The 17,383-nt window shown below is 39.9% G+C and overlaps 1 protein-coding gene across 1 annotated transcript; it reads right to left on the bottom strand.

Annotated features, from left to right (window-relative positions):
* Positions 1-674: 674 nt before the first annotated feature.
* LOC146670351 (uncharacterized) lies at positions 675-13,402 on the bottom strand. Its single transcript, XM_085408004.1, has 6 exons — positions 13,282-13,402; positions 11,100-11,323; positions 9,364-9,466; positions 8,759-8,854; positions 7,485-7,999; positions 675-7,105 (listed from the first exon to the last, which is right to left on the bottom strand). Exons 1-6 carry the CDS (start codon positions 13,321-13,323, stop codon positions 5,650-5,652), a joined length of 2,436 nt encoding a protein of 811 aa, XP_085264130.1. The 5' UTR covers positions 13,324-13,402; the 3' UTR covers positions 675-5,649.
* Positions 13,403-17,383: the final 3,981 nt, after the last annotated feature.

Below are 17,383 nucleotides of genomic sequence, written 5' to 3'. Positions count from 1 at the left end.
AACTTATTTACATGATGTTATAGTAAGTGTAGCAATACAGTAATAAATGACTACATGCCTATAGTCTTTTTAAAGTGGACAGTTATCAACAATAGCGAGCATCATCAGTTTTTTACATAAAGTTTAAGTCAGTGTCGTTATAATATAAACACGCACCAATGTAAGACTATTCTAAAACAGATGGGCAGGATTTCCTTTTTACATCCAATTCTATCTTAACCTTGGTTCAGAAATTTTAGATGTCTTAACCTTTTGTCTCAGCTGGACTCTTACTTAGTTTAAGAGTCTTTACTTTTCATTGTTTTTACTTATGGATTAATGCAGCATTAACTAATGGTGATCTGATTGGTTGCAATGTGGGACCTCTTGAGTTATCCTTTAAAACACCTGAAGCTGAAATGGCTTTATTTATTTTAATTCAAATATTGTCAAAGACACATTGAAAGCCGAGTTTTCTAGAGTAGTAGTGATAAAGGTGATATAAGACTGAATTGCAGCAATCTGTTGAAAATGGCTAGGCTCAAAAAACCCTCACCTGTTCAAAACAGCTGTGTACAGACAGAAGTTTATTGCTTGTGTCTGACTGGCAACAAAAGTTAAGTCTTGAATAAAAGCACAAAACAACAATTTCATAGCTAATTAAAATCTCTTTATTACAATCACATGTACATCATTATATTCCAAAAAGCTTGCCGTAGTGAAAAGTACCCTTGCACAGACAGATGGATGCGGTGTTGCAAGCTGGATGGAAGTATTGTCAGATGGAGTAAAACAAGTATTGAGATCCCCCAGCAGCAAGTATCTCCGCTCCAGTGTGCTTTTAATTTCACATCACATGAGGACAGCAGCGCTATTTTCAGCCCTCTGTGTCCTTGTGTAACGTAAGCAAAGAGAATGAGGGGGGTGGGTGAGAAGGAAAATTTCTCTCTTCGTCATCCATTATTCAGAGTGTTTGAGTCACAGCTGAAAGAGGTAAAACGGGGAAATAAACAGGGTGCAAGGTTGATTTCATGTCTTTCCTCACTGAATGCTTAACAGGTTTCAAACTGTTTGAATTTTCTTTAAAAAAAAAAAAAGATTTTGTCTGTCTTCTTCCGAGTGAGATTAATTAATTAGAAAGCAGCAATTTCTGTGAAGTGCAGGATCCTCTTAGTTTAGCACAAAAACTGGAACCTTCAGCTGACATCTTTTAATACAACTTATGGCTATTAGTGTCTTAGCATAAGGTTGAATACTATTTTTAATATTTTAAACGCCAAAAAAATCATTTAATTTTAAAATTCTTTTTTTTACAGCACTTTGATAATGAATTAAGATAATCCTGTTGTGGGTGTTCTTTGTGTTAGTTTCTGGAAATGTGAAAATAATAATAATAATAATGTAATGAAGCAGATTTTACAGCAAAAGAAACAAAGTACAATGATTTAAACCTATACACTGAAACTCTGATTTAGCAGAAGTTTACACTGTACTCACAATCTGCAGATTTTGATTTAATTTGAGATAAATGAAATGAAGCAGACCCAAATAATACAGAGTAAACCTGGTTGTTGTGGACCCTGGCTGTCTGAATTCCCTGGGCATTTGCTAAACTTGCCCAATTGCTAATCCAGCCATGACTGAACTGTGTGCAAATGCAGCACAGTACATCGCATCACGAAACAGGAGAAGCTTGTTTCAAAATTCACAAGATAGAGGATATTAATCAGCTGTTATGTCTCCATTTTACTTTTTCACAGGGCTATTTTTTCCGTGTTACCGTCTATCTAGTTTTGCTTCATGAGGAATTTAATAAAAAGTTCTAAAATAAGTAGTCTATGAGTTTCCTGCCTTTAAGTCTTTCGCTTTTAAAACACAGCAAAACTGTAATTTCTCCTTTTTTCATTTCATATTCACAGATTGATAACATTGAGATTTAAGTCATACAACCTTTGTTTCAAGCTTCATGGAGCTTCACAGTAAAAGGGTCTGGAACTGACTATCAGATAAAACTGATATATATCTGAAACATCTCACTCTGAAGAAGACAGAAAACATTTGTCTGTATTGTCTGTGTCACTTTTAAGCATTACAGTGTTTGTTATCTTACTCATAATTCATGGAAGTCACATTTAACATTCAGACCAAAATGAGCCACTATCCATGAATGCTGATAATGTGGATGTGAGTTTTAAGCATACTAATACTACAGTGTTCATCTCTGTGCTGTATATACAGCCTCCGTAACACAGCTATAAACCTACAGAATCACATCATAAACCACTGGAGGCGTCTGATGGCATTTTCATGTCCTGTTACCGACTCAGTCCTCAAACGCACCATCTGACAAAATCAATATCTACATGTCTTAATGACACAAAACAACAGTAAAATTCAATTGATCCATTTAAAGAGACAATAATATTCACATTTTGTGTTCACTTCTTGAAAACAGTAAATCAAGGTTTAACCAGCTTTTTAACTAAAGTAGCTCGGAAAGATTTTAAAGATCATAAAAACGGTTCACATTGGTTTTGAAACCATCACAAGAAAATATTGAAATATGTCCAACACAATCACAATAAACGATTTTTTCCTCCATAAATCACTATGTTAGTTTATAAAGAAAACATTAACACACACTGTCATTCTATCTACAGTCGTTCCACTGGCCTCGGTCCCTGGTACAGAAAAGTAGGGAAAACTTTTTGTATAAAAACGATGTGCAAAAAGTTGTTTTCTTAGGTCCCTCTCATGGAAAACTATGTAAAGAAATAACGTAAATATATACATAACCTTTGCTGTTGCTGTTGTAAATTCTACGACTGCTGTACACTTGTGGTGACTTGTCACTTTGTGCATCTGTTGAATCGAAAACAAGTTACTGCATTCGATGGAACCCTGACAGGTAGCGTACACAACACCGTCATTGTCATATTAAAACTAGCTTGAGGTATTATTGCACATTTTCCTGAACCGCGGACCTGGAATCAGTAAGTTTTCAGATTTACTCACGCTTCATACCAGCTTTTAGTGGAATGTCGACGCTGACTTTAGCTCTGTCTGCTCTGGGCAGACATACAGTTGTGTTCACAAATTTACATACAGTCATCATTGGCCTTAATGTCATGGTAATTCTGGGGATTGCAATGGTTTCTGTGAACTGTACTTCTTCCAGAGGGAAAGATTGTACAGTATAGGTCATTAAAAAGCAAGAATTGGGTGCACAAGTTTAAATTAAACTTCTGACCTTTAAATTCGTTGGCCTCGATCTAAACGCTAATTAAGATCTGTGAACTATGCTTAAAAGCAGGGTCCGTGCCAGGACACCAACCAATTTTAATGAACTCTACCAATTCTTTCAAGGAGAGTGGTTAAATAATCAGCCAGAATTTTGCCTGAAGCTTGTTGATGGCTACCAAAAGGGTCTGGTGGAGATGTAACCAAACATTAGTGTGGGAGCATGTGCGCTTCTGACTAAGTATGTTTATTTTTGATCCTGTGTGGATTTGAGAAATCCTAAATAAATTCAAACTTGTGCACCTAGTTCTTGTTTCCAGAGGTCAATAAAGATATATGCTTTACAATCATGTCAGTCTGGAAAAAAATAGCAGTTCAAGGCAATCATTACAAGCCCAAAACTGCTATAACATTTATGATGAGTGTAAGCAACCTTCTGACTGTAACCATATGCAGCAGCAGTCTGCAAACTTAATCTAAAGCTGTCTTGAGGTGTAACTTTTTTCTTGAAAATTCTCTCACCAAAGTCAACGCATGTAGATTTCAGTAAACATGCATAAACATTTAGTGCACAGATAGATTTGTAAACATCCAGCCAACAGTAAAGACACCAAGAACAGAGACCCATGAGCCAGGAAGGGCCAGAAATCTGATGCTGCATTCTCATCACGTCAGTAAGAAAGGAATGAAATGTTGTCATAACATCTTTGCAATATGAATGTGCCACTCAGCAGTAATGGTGTATTTTAGCTAAACACTAGCTACAACTAGTAATGTCCATTGCCATCATTTGGTCTCATCATAGAAGTGACCTATAGTTAAACGATCAAAAATAAAATACAAGGTTTGGCTTACCAGAAGGTAACAAATATGTGCAGCTCCTTCTGGCTCCTTTTTAATTATCTGAATCAATTGTATCCATCTTATTAAATTACATTAAGATGTAACTGCCAGTGGCAATGGCTTTTATTTTTATTTTATGGCTTCCCATTAGTTTTATCGTTTTTTTTATACTGGCACTTTCTTGGTTCTCTTTTCACCAAGTGGGACAAATATTCCAATCAGCTGCATGTAATTCATGGCATTAAAAATGTGACGTGAATGTAGCATAAAACTGACTCCCAAAGACTATTACAACTGATTTCACAGACTAAAGCTGTGGTCACCTGTGAAAAACCTCCATGGCAAACTCTTTACCCCCTTGATCAGCATGTTTTTACTCATGTTGCCCAAGCCAGTCAATCAGGTCACACTATTTAGCATTTCAGTTAGAAAAGCTCCCACTGACCTTTGAATTGTAAACAGTTTCTGTTAAAAAACAAAAAAGAAACCTTTAGGATTTGGCATTAAATCTCAGTTGTCATTGTCTGAATTGCTACAGTTGATGGTTTCTGTAGTGCTGATAAAAAAGCATGTAATTCATCATTAGTGCGCAGCCAGGTGCATCACGTAGAACAGTATTGCTCCCCGAACGTCTTAGATTGAGGATCTAAGTGAAAACCTAAATCTCTGTAAATCTATCAGAGCTTCGGTGAAATAAATGGGGCATAAGATGGAGCATGAAAGAAATGATGCAAACAAACACACTCATCTGACCTTGTTCGTTTGTGTGTTATAACAAGCGCCATGCACTGACACAGACGTTTTGTCCAGAGTGCTATACAGTGGTCAAACACCCACACATAAAGCTATCAGTTGAGGTGATGTACAGCAATGACAGTGAGGTTCCCTCCCATTCACACATTCATTAAAGGAACAATTCAACTTTCTGTCAGTCTTCTTGTTCTCTGTCTTCCCCAGAGACTTGAGAAAATGAGTATTAGGTTCATCATTATGCTTCAAATACAGAGATGGTGAGGACCTTGTTCATCCAAAGTCACTACACATTACTGCTGCAACAAAGGTATGAACAGCAGAGTGTGGTAAACATTGCACGCTCCATTGTATGTGCACCGGGGACAAATGCCAGTCATATGGACCCATATGTTACTATGAAAATTCACAGCTCATAATTTGGGTTTGGTTTGACATGAAATTTATGGCCATCTGTTTATCAACCATAAATTAACTCAAATCTGAAAATCCTGGACTGACCAAAAACCAGCTGAACTGGGTGAGACATAAAAGGATTATTTAGCTGTAAATACCTCATGTTGCCCTGGATCATTTTTAAAAAATACATGAATGGCTTTGCAGTGTTTAACCTGGCTTAACACAAGGACTGGAAGCAAGCTGCAGCTAGTCTGTGCTTAGCAAGGCTAAATATGTCCTGGACCTCTCTGTAAGTGACACATGTAGTTAAAACTAATATCATCGTCTCATCTGGCCTCGGAGAGACAGCACAAGAACAATTGCTAAAATGTTGTATTGTTAGCTTAATGTCACACACATTCACACGCAGAGTTGCAGTTAGACACTGTGTCCATGCAGTTAGACAGTGGTGACTGTCAGCAGGGAGCTGGGACACAGCATGTCATCCTGGTTGTCCAGCCTGGTCCCATGAGTCAGGAGCTCCTCTACTGTCGTCCAGTCATCCAACAGCTTTCTGTTCCTCATACGACTCAGCTTCCTCTGACTCAGCTCCAGGACCGTGTTGCACCTGCCTTCTGCAAAACCTCTGACTCCATTGCTGTCCAGAAGACCTCCATCATCAGCGGAGGCTCCTCCTCCTCCTCCTACCACGGGTCCTCCCCTGCTAACGACATCTCGTACAGTCCCTCTACTGGCCTGCAGCTGTTGTAGCTGCTGTTGCTGCCTCTGCTCACGGGCCAAAAGAAATTGTTCCCTCCTCTCCGTTCGACTCCAGTATCGACCCATCAGCATGTCAGTGCTGGTCTCCTCGTCGGTGCTCATCCCGCTGCGCTCATCCGCTAGCTGAGAGGCTCGATCTCTAAGCAACTGGCTCCTAGAGACTCGTGTGGTTGTGTTGGGTTTACAGTTTGGATTAAATTTTGACTGCAGACCAGAACTGTGGTTTAAACTTGAACCTGCATTAATTGGTCCTTTGTTTACATCCTGTCCAGCTGTAGCACAAGCTCCTGTGTGACCTTCCAGAGTGCTGTAGAGGCCTCTGCCACCTCCACTTCCATGAGACTGACGGCTGGCGGGTTTTGGCCATGTGTCATTGACGTCACCGGCCTGAGGAGGCAAGACAAGACTCTGGAGGTGCTGCTGCTCTCCGACTCGGCTCCTCTCAATCTCCTTCTGCCTTTCCCTTTCCATCTCCTCCTGAATCTGTGTCTCCCTCTCCCTTTCAAGCTCTTTCTCTTTTTGAATTTGCCTTTTTTGCTCCAGTTCCCTCTCTATCTCTCTGTTCCTTTCTACCAACATTGGCTCAGGCATCAAGCTTCTTTCTTGTGAGTGCCACCAGTCATGGTGCGCGAGCTGGCTGTTGGAGTTGTTGTCATAGCAACGCTCATGGTTGTTGGCACCTCTGATGTGCCCCAGAGTGGTGGCATGTTGTTGGGGTGAGAGGGCCATGCCTCCAGGGTGGGAAGCCATCACACCTGTCACTAGCTCGGCTTCCTCTGGCAAGCCTGGTGGCAAGACGTTACATGGTGCGACGCCTCCACAGTGGTGCAGGGTTGCAGCGCAGTAGGATGGGGAAGCTGGGTGGCTGGCTCGTCGACGGTACTCTTGTGGAGGTGGCCGATGGTGCAATGTTCTGCTTCTCCTCAGCATCCCAACTGAGCTTGACCCCTGGTGGTGCTGCACTGGCACTAGTGGTCTCCGGTGGCTAGAGGGAGTGCTGCAGGTTGAGAGGACTGGGCCTGTCATTCGTGACACTGCAGTGTGTGTATGGGAGGGATTGAAGAGGGCGCCACTGCTGGAGCTGTGACGGTTCAGACAGGGCCGATCAGCTTTGTGGAACTGGACTGATGAAACCCTGGAAATACAAAGAGTTTAATGAAAAAAAGGCACCAAAGAAAAGGTTTTAGGTCATGTGTAGTCCCTGTAATCCATGGGTTGTATTTTACAAAGATATGTTTTTTTGGTAAATTAACACAAATGTTTGAGTTCCAAGCAGCATACCTCTTTTTTATTCTGAAAAAAAAAAGTGTTTTAAAATTTTTTTTTAACAAGTTTTAAATCACATTGCAATCAATGGTTGTTTTGTGTGTTGGCTTTCGTTTAGATTGGTATCATTTGTAACTGGTATTATATAAGTGAGTAATATTAAAAACAAGACTGGTTTAACTATGTACACCTATCTGACAGACCTTAGAGAAACCAGCACCACGATAAAAATTTGATATTCTAATTACCTGACTAGGCCACGTGATGGCAGGTCCATGACAGGCCCAGCACCATCCTCCATCCCAATCTGCAGATGCTGACATTGAGGCTGCATTGTCAGCGCCTCAGGGATGGCCTCCAGCAGCTCACGGTGGCTCTTGGGGCAGCTGTCACGCCGTTCCTGCCTTTCGCATGGTTCACCCTGATGTTGCAGCCTGGCATTGTAGAGACGCATTCGCTTCTCCAGCAGCCTCTGGAAGTGCCTGAACTCCCCGGTGCTTACACTATAGAAGCCTGAGTCGCTGAGCTCTGAGGAAATGAAGGACTCTGAGGAAGGAGAGCCACCACCTCCAAAACCCCCACACCCTCCTGGGGCGAGGGCCCCATGTGAATGACAGTCCTCCAGACCTCCCTCCTCGGTCTCCAGACCTGAGAGGTCACCCTGGTGAAGGGAGCCATCTGTCCAGCCCAGACCACTGTCCAACTCATGGTGCAGGGGCAGGAAACCCATTGGCTTCTCTAGCATAAAATCCTCATCATCTGTCTATAAAAACAGGCAGGGTCAGTCCAGTGCATCATGACACCAAACACTAAAAATGACAACATGTTTTATGTTTTAAATGTGTGAAGAATCTCAGTAAAAAGTGAAACCTGGCTGATTGTGTCTGTAGAGTGAAAAACTGTTAAATACTAAAGGTAAGCATTGAGATCTGCTCTAATTCTCAGTTTATTCACTTGCCTTTTGTTCAGTTGTTTCCTGCTTTTAAAAGTTCCTGAGTGACGGTTAAATCAACATCAATGGCCAAAGAGGAAGGGTGCCAGTATTCTTTTTTGATTTTAACAAATCTAAACAAATTTAATCGTGTATGCCTGTAAATAGTGTTGCCAGTCTGTCTAGCATTGAACCACAAGCTCATATCGCCTAATATAAAAGAGGTGGATCTTTTATGTTTCATTAAAAAATAAAAATAGAAAAAAACCCTTAATGACTATTAAAAAACTAGCTAGTCACTGAAAATAAACACTACTAAAACAGAAAATATTTCCAGATAGTATAAGTTGAACTGAGAATAAATAATAGTGGGTGCATTTATGTTAATGAAGGAACGTGTCAGCCGGTGCAGCTGTGAGGCTCAATGACTCCATGACTGAAATGAGTAAGCTTTATTACTACTTGCACAGAGAGTACTAGCAAGTATAAGCAATTCATAATTGATTTAACAAACAGGGTTTGCATACTCGCCAGATATATGTTTAAAACAACAACGTTAACAATTTTATGGAAAAGCAGATTTTTACATACCTGACTGTGGCAGGCGTTTTGCTCTTCTAAGTTAGTACTGCAGCATCCCATCAAGCAGTTCTGTCCCTTTGATCGACGGCCAGCTAGTTCTAGATCCTGAGTAATGTAGGAAGTGACAGAAGAACATGAGAATGTGTAATACAATTTGTTACTGATTAAACTCATTCTTGGTCAAATCAGAAACTACAGTGTGAAGGTACCCATATATTGCAAATGAACTTTTACAAATTCATCCGCAGTGCAACTCTAGAATCACAGATGAGTGTGCATGAGGGTTGTTTTTTTGTTGTTGGTTGTTTTGGAAATCAAACTGTGATTAGAAATTAGAGGTGTAATTGGTAGACCATTTAATATTCCTTTCATGAGCTTTTTCAGCCATGTCAGCCAGAACAAAACAAAAAAACACGTGAGAGAAGCTTCTGAGCTGTGTTTTATGAAAATACGAAAATAGTAATAAGCTGTGCTATATGGCCTCATCGACAATCTGGATGCAAGTGTTCTGATGCACTTCTGTGTGTGTGTGTGTGTGTGTGTGTGTGTCTGTCTGTCTGTCTGTCTGTCTGTCTGTCTGTCTGTCTGTCTATCTGTCTGTCTCTTAATATCACCTGGCGACCAATGTCCACAGTGTCCCGTGGGGAGCTAGACAGGTAGCTATACCGTCCGCCATCACAGTGATCTTGAGGCAGAGACAGGTGGTTGTAATAATGTCTGAAAGAGATGACAAGGACACAGAATTCAGACATTTTAAAGCAAAAATCCTGGAATTATACAGGTCCGAAGACACTAACGTTCTTCAAAACAAACATGGATAACGTTTCATTGGACAAGTGGGTATCCCCCTTGGAAGACATAAGTAACGTTCCTTAACTTTCAGGCTGCATAACATGGTTATACATTTGTGTCTGTTTCACTGTATAGTCTGTTAAGTTGAACTTTGTCCCAGTTACTTAAATTTTTATTTTATTTATTTTTATTTCACACATTTAAAAAAATAACAACTGACTCTTACAATCAACAGTTCACAGACAAACTAAAGATGAGACTGCCGACAGTATGAGAGACGGGTGTAGTCACCATGACGGGATCAACTGGTCATGAAGTCTATTGTGACACCTCATCCTGAGTGTGTTTACATCACCATCTTGGTGTTTTGGAACCACATGTGACGGCATCTCAGGAACACCGCAATATATGATAGCGGCTTTGAAAATCCTTTGACTGTACTGTTGTCGATTAACAGCCAAAGACACAACGGCTAAGTAGTCATTCATGTAATCCTTGATTCTGACAGGCTTCTAGTTGAAGCCTGCCACCTGGGGCGCATGCATAATCATTGTAATCATTACATTGTACTCAACATGTGATAATGAAATTTATGTCACTCAGACACATGCACAAACACACAAACACACACACGTATATGTATACATTACAATGTAATCCCATTACATTTTTCAGTAATGCAGTAATTTAACTGTGTTATTTGCATGCTAGCACAAAGCTAGCCAAGAATCTAGAGTAATAAACCTATAGAGCTGAGTGTATGCTGACCCCAACCCAGCAGCCAGAGCCTGAACTTCAACAGGTAAATGATGGGCAGTCATGTTTACAGCCTCAGTTTCTACCTGTTCATGTTTTTACAAGCGAATCACTGTGACGATCGCTTTTAAGTCTCTTTGGGCTGGTTTTAAACTTTGCATTGTGTTGTCAGCTTTGTGTTTATGTTTAAATACTAAAGAAAGATCCCATGTGTATCCTCTTTAGGATAGGAGTTTGTGTTGGTATGTGAAGCTGTAGCCTCAGGTTTATATTGTTGATGGATAATTATGAGACAGCGTATTTTAGATCATTTTACAGAGTAATGAGAAAGTAATGAAATGAGTAGTGAAACAAATTACTTTCTCTAGCATAATTAAGTAATGTACTGCATTACTTTTAAGAAAAGTCATTTTCTGTGGTCTTTAAAAGTGGAATGATTGAATATTTACTGCTTTTGCTTTAAAAAAAAAACCCCAAGAAGCATCCTCTTACTAAAAAAGTTTTTACATTTTTACAAATATCAGTAAAGCATTTAGTTTTCTTGTTCAATTAAACAGTTTCCAATCATCACTGCACAGGGATGCAGCAAACACTATAATTTATTTATGATACTGGCTCCTTTTAACTTTTCAGGGCATACAAGGATGTTTGCACAGTATAATGACATTGTTATTTAGTTGTTTAGTACAGTGTGGTCATAAGAAATCCGATGTAACTGCATACCGGCATTTCTTAAAATCACTGTGAGACAAAGTGGTTTTACAGCTCTTAACATTACATAACAAATCATATGTTTTATTACCTGTGTTGGTAAGAGGGACTAGAAGTGTTAAGGCCCGCCCCCATCAGAGGGAGGGGCAGATTGAGGTGCTTCAGGTCAAGGGGAAGGGGCTCCCAGGATCCCCTATCTGCCTCTGTGCCACGCCTCCTCTGGCCCTTGATCTGCATGGTGATTGGACGCTGATTGGCTGCCAGGATTCGCAGAGCATCCCTTTGGCTCAGGTGTGCTAGACTCCGCCCATTCATCTGAGGCAAACAGACAGAAGGGTTGTGATGTTAGCAAAGTTGCCTGCTGCTGAATTCATGTGACACAAAGCTCATTGAAGGACACATCAATCGCCACCAATGGACACATTAACATTAGCTCGATACTCTAATAATCCTGCCTTCATTAACTAATATAACCTTTGTATATGCTTAAGACTTAACAGAGTAAGTGTCTCATTTTTAACACGTCAAACTGTCTGATTGTAAATGTGAAATCTTCTGATAACAAAGGGTTTCCATCTCAATTATATATTTTCTAAACTTTAGAGCTCACAGGTGGGCTTGAGCCTATTTCAGGTGACACTTTGAGAGTGCAGGAATACACCCTGGGTCATCAGAGGGCTGACTCAGGAAAAGAAAAACAACTATTTCCACTCAGATTCACAGGGACAACATGCAAACTGCATAGTGAAGTCCTGCCACCAATGGGTTAGAACAAAGCGCTCCAAAAGAACTATACTCAGCTACAGGTAAAAAATAATAACCAGAGTAGTGGTTGGTTTTGATTATAAATACCAGCCTCGAGGGGAAAAAAGTGCCTACAGCTTGAAGGATAACTAGCATTACTCTTAGCTAGGGGTTGGTCAAAATAAAATATTTGTGTAATTCGTGCGTCATCTTTTTGGATTGGTTCTGACTCCTAGATTTTCTCCAGCAACAGAATTTTTTTAGTCCCTATGGTAGTGAGGTAGAACAAAACAGAACTCCACACTGCAGACAGTTGGTACTGTTAGTACGTGTCTTATTGTGGATTTATTTTTTCCTGATTAAATATAATACATGTAACAGCTGCTACATAGAACAGTAGCTATGGTTAATCCTTCACAGCCTGTGAAAACGGCAGGCCTTATGTGGCTCTGGAAGAACTTTGTCAAGTCTGAAAAATAAACCCTTGTGATTTTATTGCAGATACATGGCCTTAAGCTTAGAAACCACTAATGTGTAAATTGGACACCTGAGTTACAAACTGAGTGGGTGGTGTGGACTAAAGATGTGGCTTCTTGCCCTAATGACATGATAGAATTAATTGAATGATGAGGTTCTACAAACAAACATAATCTGGTAATGTGCTGTGGGAAAACTGCATTCATCAACATCACAATCAAATTTATGCTTGCCCGCTGCCATTTTAAATGCACTTCATGTAGGGTTTTTTTTTGTTTGTTTGTTTGTTTTGCAGTGTGAACACACTACAGACCACAAACGGACTCAATTTTTCAATATTACGCAACTAGGTCAGAAGACCCTCCGCCTGCAGAAAGATGGTAGTTTTTTTCCGGTATGCAACACCCAAACAGCTGAATTATGGCAGTTTAAAGGAAATATGAAAAATAGTGACATGGTATCCACGGCTGCTTTAAAGGGTTAATACCTTCAAGCAGCATCCTGCTTCATGCACACACACAAACACACACATACACTGTCACACACATGCAGCTCAGTGGCTATCGAATTAGACGCATGGACAGTATTGTTAACTCCAGCACATCACAACCATGAGTCACCCTCCTCTACATTCAACTGCACACTCACACACACACTAGCAAACAGGCACACGCGCACACACCATGAGCTGAGAAGCACAAAATGGCACCTGTGTGTGTAGCCAGAGGACGGCAGTAGTCTTCAGGAGATGATGAAGATGTTATACACACAACATTAAAAATTTGACACGCGTACAAAAAGTATTTAGATTTAATGCTGAAGAATTGGGTTTATCATCCATTTATAAACATGCGCACTCACACAAAAATGTAGTCTTGCAGAAATGATGATGCCTTTTTGCATCTGCACATACAGACACACAGACATGAACACGTACGCACGCACTCAAACCTGGATGTGAATGAAGCTTAATTCCATCTACTTTAATGAGACATCATAAAACACTGTTACAGCATTATCTGTAACAGTGAGGCAGGTATTTGGCGGCTCACCGTTTGGTCGCCCATCCACGGTCCAGAAAGCCAGCAGCCCATCGTCACGGTGACAGAGGACAGCTGCCTTGACTCCTATGAAAATCAACGACACTGCTGCTTCCTTCAGCAGATCGTCTCCTCCTCCTCCTCCTCCTCCTCCTCACGCTTTCTGTCTCTCCTCAGTGTGCCTTTCACTCTTGGTCTCTCGGCATCTGTCCCCTCTCCACTGTCCTCTTTTCTCTTCTGTGTATCCCTCTATCTATTTCTTCAGCGTTTCTATCCTTGCCCCTCCCCTTCCTTTACGGCTTCTGATTTTGGCATCCTGCACACACACAGACACGCTTGCATGCAACGCTGCAAACATAAAAATATGCGCAGGCTGACACAGTACATTTAGAGATGGAGAGGGAAACACGCAGTCACACTATGAGGATGGTGTCTGATTGGTAGTCTTTAAAGGATCATCAGCCAATCGGAGGCAGCATTTTCCCTGTGGATGTCTTCCTCTGTGACTGAAACTCCTCAGCAAAGCCTCATGCATAAGGCAGCCTCTACTGCAGCAATATACCCACAGTGGCAGAGGAGACACACCATCCAGACATCCATCTTCTTGCTGTTCATCCAGGATCCCCCAGTTGATGCATGCTGGGAGGTGTAGTGAATACAAAGTATACCGAGGTGGTATATGCTGTACAAGAGAGTATACTTGATTGCTTATAACAAGGGAGCATAGTTTACAGTATCCTGCGGTACTATAAATCGCATCCTACTCTATAGGATACATTCGCTTTATGAGTTTATACATCTTACAATTAAAAAAGCACACCAGAGTCATAGATGGCAAAAAAGTCGTAGTAGTGGTAGTTTGTAAATATATCAGCTAAAAAGAAATGGGTGAAGCTGAAATTAAATGTAAACTGTTAAAAAATAATAGCAGTTCATAGTATCAATATAAATGGCTAGATTTATTAGAATTATAACATTAAAAAGAACCAGCTTTAATAGCAGCGGGTGACAAATTTGAAAGGAAGGCAGAAAAAAAATGTTGAATAAGTTATCGAATAAATGAAAAATGGTTAAATATTGAGGCTGAAATATAGCTGAAACGTATAGATTCTGCATTTAATGGGAATAAATAAAAAAGTTTGCCAAATAGCTCTATTGATTGATTTCATTGTGAAATGAATTGGAAAATGATTCAAAGCAATAAAAAAATAGTATCAAATTAATACATTTGGAATAGGACAGCAGGTGTGATGAAGCGGCGCTGGAGCTCATTTGCAGATTTTCATTTTAAAATGAATAAATAATTTATTTTTAATAATTATTTTTAAAAGAGAGGGACCTGAGCATAATCAGAACCAGTCTGTGAGGCCTGGCATCTATCCTGTACCAAATGTCTGCAGTTTTAAGTTATTGTGTAAGTGCAGCTAATAATACAGTGCCTTTTCTCTGATTAAAAACACCTATAGTGCTACACTCAGTTGTACTCACGAAAAGCACGACAAGTTGTTGCGTAACGAATTGAAAAAAATAGTGAGAGATTCACACCCAGCGTACAGTCACCACCTTCACACAATAGCCAATCATGTCGTGAAGTGGGTGTGAGTGTTAATTGTAATTTTTAGGAAGTTACAGAAATGGTCAGACAGAGTGTTGGAAGTGTCTCGAACAGATCCTGATCCAAGTGTAGTCTAACAGAGGAAGATATTTTCTAAAACAAAACTGACAAAAAGTTCTAGCCCTTTTTTGTTAAGTCCTTTGCCTCAGCCTTCTTGTTTTGCATTGCCCTGCTATTATTTGCTACAATTTATCTGTTCAATCCAAGCATATTTCTACAAGCGAAAATCAGTGTGTAGGCAGCACATTGGTGTGGTGGTTAGCTTAACACCGTTGCCTCACAGCAAGGCACTCCTGGGGTCTAATCTACTCAAGGCCAGTCTGTGTGGAGTTTGCATGTTCTCCCTGCGTCTTTTTGGGTTTTCTGCAGGTACTCAGGCTTCCTTCCACACCTAAAAGATATCTAGTCAGTGTGGTTAAATTCGTTGGTGAGTGTGAATGGTCTCTGTGTGTTAGCCCTGCAACAGGCTGGCGATCCGTCCGGGGTGTATCTTGGCTTTTGCCCTATGGTGGTTTTTCAAATCTTAGTTGATATTTAATGGTTAGTCCAACAAAATTCCATTGCGGATACAAATTGTGGTAACTGTTAAATTACGAGCAATGTACGTTGAATGTGACACATGAAACAAACTTTATTCATTCAATTTAATCAATTTTATTTATAAAACACCAAATGATGACAACAGTTGCCTCAAGGCGCTCCATTTTTTAAGGTGCCCTATGATAATACAAAGAAAACAGAGAAACAACAGCAATGATATGACCTCATATGAGCAACCACTTTGGTGACAGTGGGAAGGAAAAACTCCCTTTTAACAGGAAGACACCTCCAGCAGAACCAGACTCAGGGAGGGGTGGCCATCTGCCATGACCAGTTCGTGCATCATTGGAATACCCTAGTAGCATAAACCTATTGCAGTGTAACTAACTATAGGCTTTATGCTTTATCTGGAAAAACGAAAGTTTTAAGCCTAATCTTAAAAAAAGCGAGGGTGTCTGTCTCCTGAATCCAAACTGGAAGCTGGTTCCACAGAAGAGGGGCCTAAAAGCTGAAGGCTCTGCCTCCCATTCTACTTTTAAATACTCTGGGAACCATAAGTAAGCCTGAAATCTGAGAGCGAAGTGCTCTGATGCGGTACCATAAGGTCATTAAGATAAGATGGGGCCTGATTATTCAAGACCTTATACGTGAGGAGCAGGATTTTGAATTTGATCCTGGATTTCACAGGGAGCCATTGAAGAGAAGTCAATATAGGAGAAATATGCTCTTTATTTCTAGTCCCTGTCAGTACTCTTGCTGCAATGTTTTGGATTCTGAAGGTTGAAGGCCTGTGGTACATGGCCAATTATTATATGTAGGTTGATCATAATTAACATTGAAGCAATAATTAGTGGCAGGACTTCTTTGTTTGTGTACTTCTGTTTCTTGTAAAGATCAATGAACAAAATATTCAACAGATCTATAACCATCTGAATTTACAGACCACAGAAAGAATTTACATTCACAAATTGAATATATCTGAAAACGCTCTTTATAAAAAAATGTGGTGAGTTGATTTTAAAAGATATAAAACAAGAGTACAGTGCACTGTTGCTTTGCTTTTAGGCATGCATCTTTGCTTAAACATGAACTGTAAATATTAGTATGCCATCCAAAATATTGAGAAATTAATTTATTATGGTGCCATTACTGTATGATCATACTGGAACAAGCTATCTCTGCATTGCAGCACGGAAACAGTCCGGTGCTTTTTTTTTTCTGTCATCTAACTGGATCATTAGGTGGTGAGGTTGCTGACTTTTTTAGAAGTCAGCAACCTCACCACCTAATGATCCATGCACCTCAAGCATCTGTCTTTTACCTTAATATGATCTCAGCAGCCATTAGAAAACCCTTTTCAGCTCTTGCTTTAACACAAATTATTAAAACATGGTTACACAGTGACAACTGAGAAATTGATTTTCTCTATGTTTACTGTATTTTGTGTAATAGTGCCTTTCACACATGAACCCCTTTAATCTGATAGCAACTTAACATGTCAGTGTTCAGTCACTTTTACTGCAATCAGGAGTACACACCTTAAAAATTTTAATTAAAATAAATATCAGAATAATATGTTGCTTATATGTTGTTCTCCTTTCTACAGAGTATTAGTTTATTATCTCAGGCTTCATCTCTGATGCACAATGAAAATAAAATAATTTTAACAAACCGTGACACTGGTGAGAACACCCTAAAGGAACTAGTCATACAGTTGCATACGGACAAATTAATATTTAGCAAAGCACATTGTATGCAGAAAGTGACAAGAAGGAATAAAACAGAACCCAAATTGACTGTCATGTCACTCAAAGTGTGTGCTATAATAAAGTTCAATGATGCAGCTGAATCTGTGAGAAGTCAACAGTGTGTCCCTCACACTCATGAGGATCGTCATCAATTATGTCTTAAGTGGCAAAGTTGTAAAATCCATTAGTGATGCAGAATGAGTGAGAATGA

The sequence above is a fragment of the Rhamphochromis longiceps genome, linkage group LG5 (assembly GCF_057381845.1).
Source record: "Rhamphochromis longiceps isolate RC_006_pf linkage group LG5, R_longiceps_female_GT1.1, whole genome shotgun sequence".
NCBI lineage: Eukaryota > Metazoa > Chordata > Actinopteri > Cichliformes > Cichlidae > Rhamphochromis > Rhamphochromis longiceps.
Note: the sequence above shows the minus strand (reverse complement) of the source record. Positions and strands in the feature narration are given on the sequence as shown.

Coding starts and splice junctions, on each gene's coding strand:
- LOC146670351 (XM_085408004.1), bottom strand. CDS start 13,323: ATGGGCTGCTGGCTTTCTGGACCGTGGATGGGCGACCAAACG. Junction 9,467..11,099: donor AGTCCCTCTTACCAACACAG/GTAATAAAACAT, acceptor CATCTCTTTCAG/ACATTATTACAACCACCTGT. Junction 7,106..7,484: donor CCATCACGTGGCCTAGTCAG/GTAATTAGAATA, acceptor TTGTATTTCCAG/GGTTTCATCAGTCCAGTTCC.